General features: G+C 41.6%; 1 protein-coding gene across 4 annotated transcripts in view; it reads left to right on the top strand.

Moving 5' to 3' along the window:
• The window catches only part of LOC122254600 (fibroblast growth factor receptor 3), a 102,869-nt gene extending 96,912 nt beyond the window's left edge, over positions 1-5,957 (top strand). For 2 of the 4 annotated variants that reach the window (XM_043018363.2, XM_086538710.1), the window contains exons 7-15: positions 54-274; positions 1,323-1,467; positions 2,076-2,260; positions 2,620-2,899; positions 3,108-3,403; positions 3,613-3,806; positions 4,050-4,190; positions 4,517-4,622; positions 4,842-5,957. In XM_043018363.2, the coding sequence (XP_042874297.1) occupies positions 54-274; positions 1,323-1,467; positions 2,076-2,260; positions 2,620-2,899; positions 3,108-3,403; positions 3,613-3,806; positions 4,050-4,190; positions 4,517-4,622; positions 4,842-4,931 (1,658 nt within the window). In that variant the 3' untranslated portion in view covers positions 4,932-5,957. The remainder of the gene's footprint in view (positions 1-53; positions 275-1,322; positions 1,468-2,075; positions 2,261-2,619; positions 2,900-3,107; positions 3,404-3,612; positions 3,807-4,049; positions 4,191-4,516; positions 4,623-4,841) is intronic. The other 2 variants (XM_043018380.2, XM_086538711.1) reach the window with 1 other exon arrangement.
• Positions 5,958-7,500: the final 1,543 nt, after the last annotated feature.

Raw genomic sequence — 7,500 nt, forward strand, 5'->3', positions numbered from 1 at the left:
GTGTATGGGTTCTTACTAATCTTGCCCCCTCTATTTCTCGTCCCTACCCTTAGAGCACATCAATTCCCGGCCAATTTTCACCGGGAAACTGCAAAACATAACAGCAATACGCGGCAGCACCGTGCAATTGAAGGTGGAATTGCATTTAGAGAACACGCTCAATCCTTACATAGTGTGGCGTAAGGATTTGCCCTTCTCAGGCGAGGATGTAAATTGGGATTCCGGCGAAATCAATGTGGGCGAGAAAATACTCAAAGCTGCCATAGATGGCCAGGTCAGATTGCATTGCCATTGCAAGGAAGCGTGTGTGAACAACCTAGAATCATTGACCCTAACACGTGTAGATTGATATTTGTGGTCCCCCCCCCCGTGGGTGGTGATGCATGCGTGTCCCCCCCCCCAAAAAAAAAAAAAAAAAAACTACAGTCAGATGCAAAAGTAAAGAATATATTTGTTAAGAATGTGCTGCTTCATTACATAAATGGACATTTAATTAACTTTGCTTTGACCGATAGAAATTACCGTGTGTTTAATGCATTCTAGTATGATATGTCTGCATACATTTTTTTTTAATGTATTTAAAAGCAAGATTAATTTCAGTGTTGATTCGATAGTTCAGTCCAGTGACCAATTGTTTGGTGTTTTTATTGCACGTATTTCCCCTCGTTTCAATGTTGCAGACGGAGAATTGTGTATAAGAAATAATCTGCATGTCTGTTATTTTTTGGCACGTACTGAGACATGTATATATATATATATATATATATATATATATATATATATATATATATATATATATATATATATATATATATATATATATATTATATATATGCATATTAACAAATAATGTACTCACTAATTTAGAGAGAAACGAGCATGACTATTAACTGCCTCGTGTTTATGCTTGCTGGTTATCGTCAGTCTTAATGCATGTTTTAGTCCCGCATCCTTTTACACTGTGTATGTGATTCCCAACAAGACTTGAGTTCTTGGGAAATGTGTATGGTACACTTCTGGTACACTTTCTGTTGAGAATGTGATGACGGTGCGTTTGGTGAAACCCAGCATGATGGTTTCACTTGACTAACTTTTATCAGAATGGCTAATGTTTATTTGTTTATACCTATGTTTTATATAACTTGTCAATTTATGCCTCTACATAATGTTTGATTCATATACTGCCTTAGCGAGAAAGAAAGAAAAAAAAACAGTTTAGTTTTCTCACAGCCATTGTAAATATAAATATAAATATAAAGGAGGGCCTTGTATATACCATGTCCAAATCCGCAAACAAAATTAACTTGAGCTCCACCTCGCAGGAGGGCGAGAACATCACAAGCACAGAAGACCCTCAGGTGGTTGAGCTGACCAACGTGACCGAGAAGGATGCCGGTTGGTACACCTGCATCGCCGCCAACAGCCTGGGCACCTCGTCGTCAACGGCATATCTCAACGTGATCGATGGTAAGCGGTCGGCGAGTCGGTCGGCGGGTCGGTGGGCGGGGCCTGGCGGGTCACGTGCTCTCTCGGGAGTTTCGTGTTTGTATTCACAATATGCACACACACCAGTGCACACGTACACCTGTACATGTATGCGCGCACGCAAGCACACACACGCAAATACACACACACACACACTTGTGTGTGTGTGTTGTGTGTGTATGTATATATATATAGATAGATAGATATATAGATAGATAGATAGATAGATATAAATGGATAGACAGTTATATTTCTTTTCCTATTTTTTCCACTGTGGAATCGACTATTCTCCTCTCATTGTAATATTCTTCTTGTTGATAGCTTTTCATGTCCGACTGTCATACTAACACGATGCTTGACAAGAGCAGCGAGTTTTATGAAAATGATGAATAAACGCACAATCCAGTCACTTGCAAATCAACTAAACAAACACTGGTCGTTGCCTCTTGCTATCGGGTTTGACAAAGGTCAGCGAGAATTCACCGTGATGCTTAGCTCACGGCATTGCAATCTCATCATTCATATTGCTCTGTTGATGGCGGCGGCGGCGGCGGTTCTTCTTCTTCTTCACAAGTCGTGTTGCTTTTCAGCGGAGCCCATCCTCGTCGATGCTCAGTCGAACGTGGTGCCCATTCTGGCGGCCGTGTTCGTTGTGGCCCTGGCCGGCGTGGGGCTCATCCTCTCGTGCTTCTGCAAGAAGTGGAAGAAGGAGAAGCGCCGGGCCAAGGAGCTGGAGAGGGCCAAGGAAGTCATCACGCAGCAGTGGATCAAGAAGGTAGGGGCGCTCGGCCGGCTCTGGTTTAGGCTCTTGGCGAGAGCCGTGAGGGCTGATCCTGTGGGATATATATATATATTTTTTTTTATGATTATTTCTATTATTGTTATTTTATTTTATTTCTTTATTATTATTATTATTTTTTTTATTATAATAATTATTATAATTTTATTTTATTTCATGTTTTTATTTTATTATTTTATTATTATTATTATTATTATTATTATTATTATTATTATTATTATTAATATTATTATTACTATTATTATTACTATTATTATTATTATTACTATTACTATTACTGTTACTATTGCCTTGCTCGCTCGACTCGGGCACTCACCGAACGTTGCTCCGCGCAGGTCATCGTCGAGCGGCAGAATTCCGACGCCTCGCAGGAGCCTCTGATCGTGCCGACCATCAAGATCGAGCGCTGTCAGTCCAACTCGCACAACGGCTCGGAAAACACCAGGATCTCCGAGTACGAGCTGCCCCTCGACATCCTGTGGGAGTTGCCGCGCTCGAAGCTCATCATGGGCGAGTCCCTCGGCGAAGGCGCCTTCGGGAAGGTCGTGAAGGCTGAGGTGCAGGGCATCAACAGGCCCGACCTCATTACAACGGTTGCTGTCAAGATGCTGAAGGGTAGGTGGCGCCAGGGGTTGGCTGGTGTTGCTCTCCTAGGCGGCGGTTTTGCTGTGATCCTAACTACATATTTGATTGTTTCCATTAAAATAATTATATTTATAGAGAGATATTAGATGAGGCTGTCGTTTGTGTATGTTTTTTCTACATATACAAGAGTACATACATGTCAGACACTAATAAAAGCCATTGTTCCTTCTTCCGACAGAGGGACACACAGACGCAGAACTCATGGACCTTGTCTCAGAAATGGAGATGATGAAAATGATCGGCACGCACATAAACATCATCAATCTGCTGGGATGCTGCACCCAAGATGGCCCTCTGTACGTGGTCGTTGAATACGCGGCGCACGGAAACTTGAGGGATTATCTGCGGAACAAGCGCCCATCCTCAGGCTACGAAAGGGCCATTGGCCAGGAGACGAACGCGCTCACAGAGAGAGATCTGGTCAGCTTCTCCTACCAGGTGGCTCGCGGAATGGAGTACCTCGCCTCTAAAAAGGTAGGGCAGGTTGCGATGTCCAGTGGGTGTCTCCCTGGGTGGGCATCTTTTCTTTGCATCTTTCCCCTTCAGTCCATTCTTTGCGTTACCTCCTGTTGTCTCTCTCTCTGACGATCTCTGTCGCATAGGGATGCATGCCCGCCCGATGCGCTGTCCGTGTGTGATGCTTCTTAATAAATAGCTTTCAATCCTCCCTTTTTCCCCCCCAGTGCATTCACCGTGACCTCGCCGCGCGGAATGTTCTAGTCAGTAAGGACGGGATCATGAAAATAGCCGATTTCGGTCTTGCCAGAGATATTCACAGCCAAGACTATTATCGAAAGACGAGCGAGGGCCGCCTGCCAGTCAAGTGGATGGCACCCGAGGCTCTCTTCCACAGAATGTACACTTCGCAGTCAGATGTGTAAGTTTTTCCTTCTTGTTCCTTTGTCGCCTTCCTCGTGAAAGAAAACATGATAAAAGTTTCCTTCGTATTCTTTCTCTTCCTCCTGATGGAATAAAAGAAACTAATGGCATATATACACTGATAATGAGAGAGATTCTTCGAGTATAGTGAGATAACCCACTGTTGACAAATGCCCTTCTTTTATTATAGTATTCCTGTCCTAATCATTCCCCCCCCCCCCCTTTTTTTTTTACTGATCAGGTGGGCATTCGGAATTCTCTTGTGGGAGATCATGACCCTGGGTGGGACTCCATACCCCTCGGTGCCCTCCGTCGAGAAGCTCTTCCAGTTGCTCCGGGAAGGGCACAGAATGGAGAAGCCCTCAAACTGCTCGCTCGAAATGTGAGTCTTGTGGAATTTTGTATTGTAATTTCTCCAAACTTGATAGGTGGTCCTTTTTATTAAAGAAGTAGTAGTTGTCATTTCCCCTTTCGAGAGGAAAAGAAAAAAAAAATAGATCAAACCAGTAATATATATATATATATGTATATATATATATATATATATATATATATTTATATATATACATATATATATACATATATATATACATATATATATACATATATATATATATATATATATATATATATATTATATATATATATATATATATATGAATGACACGCGTTCATTTCGACGATTTTCATTTTCTTTCTCTATCGCAGCTACACGATCATGCGTGAGTGTTGGCGGTACCAGCCAACGCAGCGCCCGACCTTCAAGGAGCTCGTGGAAGATCTGGACCGCATTCTCACCTTATCGTCGACGGAGGTTAGTCTTTCCCGCCATTATGGTCTTCTGTGATTGACTGGTTCGCTTCTTAGAGGTTGCCGTGCAGTTTGAAATACTTGGGTACTGTTTTCTTGCTGTTTGTTTGTTTTGTTTGATGGTTTGTTAGGCGGTGAGATTTTGTCGAAGATTTCGTTTCTCATTGTGATTTTTTTCTTTTTCTCTCCCCTTCCCCTTCCCTTCCTCCCCTCCCCCCTGCAGGATTACATAGACTTCTCGACGCCCCAGCTGGACACCCCCCCGAACAGCTGCGACTCTTCACACACTTCAGACGTCCTCACTCCTCGCTGAAGCTCCTCACTTAGCAGTCTTCTGGAACCGGTTACTCACTGTTCCGAGAGAGAGAGAACATTGAGCTAGGTATTGCGGGGGAAGCTTTGCAATTGCAGTGGCCGCACGAGGAAATACCTAACAGTGGTACCGGGAAATCTCCAATGCTCTGCTAAGCAAGCGTAGGCCAGGTGGAGATCACAAAGAAAGTAACTCTATTTTCTTAAAAATTCCTCGGCTAGTCTTCGGGTGACTCTGTAAGTAGTAGACAGTGACAGTGCCTCTTCGTCAGTGCAGGAATGGACGAAATGAGAGAGAAAGAGAAGGAAATGAAAGAGAAAAAAAGAAGAAAAAGGTGATTTGAATTGACGCTAGCGCTTTGCGAGTGTGAAGTGAGACAGACATTGCAAAGGACCATACAGACTGGCACGAAACGAAACGAAGGAAAACGCTTCGTGTCGTAAGTCATGGGTCAGTCACAAAAGGTGCGGTACGACTGCGAAGACAGGCAGCAGGAAAAACGAGTGTTGAATTAACCGGAGGAGGAAGGCCTGGGGCTACCTCACTCAGCCTGTCGTGTGCCTACAGAGTTGACCTGAAGTTATGGGGTGCTATTTATCCAAGTCATATATATGTATAGTATATATATATTGTAGCTCTATGTAATGTAATCCAAAAAAAACAAACAGATATCTTCAACGTGTTTATGTACTTGCGAATTACATCAAGGATTTTTTTTTTTAATGCAGGGATAGCAAGTTTGAGTAGTGAATTTGAAGGATTTTATTTTTATCAATATTTATGATCCATAAGATTTATGTATGGAGTTATATATATACACACAAGTATGTTTCAACTTTCTGTTGTCTGTTAATTAAGTTCAGTACACAAGTTATACTCTAGTACTGGTAGTTAAATGTACTATTGTTTTAAATAGTAAAGGTGCCATATCCACTGCAGATCTTAAAGTTGACGAATATGTTTGCAGTTGCAGCCATGTTAATTTGCAGTATGTCGTAAATCTAGCTACCGTTTTTGGGAAAAAAAGGAGAAAGAGAAGAGAGAAGAGAGAGAGAGAGAGACTAGGAAGTGTGTGCCATGGAGATAGATAGATAGATAGTCTGTAACACTTAGTCAACTGGTTTACTCACTTGGAGAGATGTAAGTGCATTCTCAGGGGTCAATCAGGCTTAAGGAGTGATAGGAGGAAGGTGCCGGTCCGAGTTTTTATGTGGCTTCAGCTTCATACAAGCTTTGCTTCAAACAGATTTAGTTGATCTCGTGTCGTGTCTCGTAGGGGGAGGGGGGAGGACGTCACCGAGGTGGGGGTTAGGGGGTGGGGAAGGGGAAGGGGATTGGCAGACCTGGCAATGGGCCTGCACTTTTTTTTAAGAGTTTAGTAAAGAAGTGGAATCACTTTTTTGATAGGGTACCTGAGGGCTCAGCGCGCGCGTGTGTGTGTGTGTGTGTACAGTTGTTGTCAGATTTGCATCGTGTATCGACTCCTGCAGATGATTATGCCGGAGAGAGAGAGAGAAAGAGAGAGAGAAAAGGAGGTATTCAGATAATTCAGCCATTATTTTTTTTTTCCTTCATGGATCCACCTCATAGATTTTTTTTTTTTTAGATGTATTTATTTACACCCAATTCCAAAGTCATATATACACAATCTGGAAAATTCGAAATAGCTTAATGGAAGCTATAGTATATATAATAAATAGGAAGGCGTGTTCATTCGGAGACCACAGAACTTAACGACGAAAATGAAAATCTCGACTTTTCCGCAATTCTGACGATGGTCAATGGTTGCTGCAAAGGTGAGAGAGAGAGAGGGAGGTAGGGGGGTCAGGGGTCTGGTGTCTGGGGTCTGGGGTCTGGGGGGGGGTGTCTGTGGCAGAGATGCAATATTTTTTTTCTGCGAACACACTGGCCAGACATAGGAGATTCATAGGTGTTATGAACCAATCTATTTTCATAATTCTTACGGTGAACTAGTTGAGTTTCAGTGAATGTACAAATTGAGGAGAGGTCTCGTCTCCCAAGTATGCTTTGTAGGATTGCTCGAGCTCTCTCGTATGTTGCAAAAATTGGGTTGAAGAGTCGAATTGGAGGTGTTTTTGTTGAAATGCAGTCTAAATCAGTAAAGGGTAAAAAAAATAAAAAAAAAAGAATGTTCTGATATGGTGCTATTAGTATTTAATTTTACTGGATGAGAAAAATAAATATTTTACTGGAAAAAAACAGATTTGATGGGCCAAAGAGGGAAGAAAAAATGCTATTTCATTGGGCAGCAGAATACTTAATGGAGCATTGATAAGGAATGACCATAATTTTGATGATTTAATTCAGTCATACTGCATTTTCCTTCTTTTTTCTTCATGGAGAAAAATATCCGATTTATGAATTCATAACAAAACCTCAATTTTTCGGGGTGGAAAGAAAGAGCCATAGTGTGTAAAACATATTAGTGTAAATAGCTAATGTATTATAGTACCAAGAGTTATATCTGAAATATTTAGTTCTTACAATTTTTTTTCTGCAGAAGTGAACTGTACCTTATTATTCTAGTTATTATTATTTTTATTTTTTT

The sequence above is a fragment of the Penaeus japonicus genome, unplaced genomic scaffold (genome assembly GCF_977035675.1).
Source record: "Penaeus japonicus unplaced genomic scaffold, GWHDUDI00000001_assembly GWHDUDI00000007, whole genome shotgun sequence".
In the NCBI taxonomy this organism is placed as follows: Eukaryota; Metazoa; Arthropoda; class Malacostraca; order Decapoda; family Penaeidae; genus Penaeus; species Penaeus japonicus.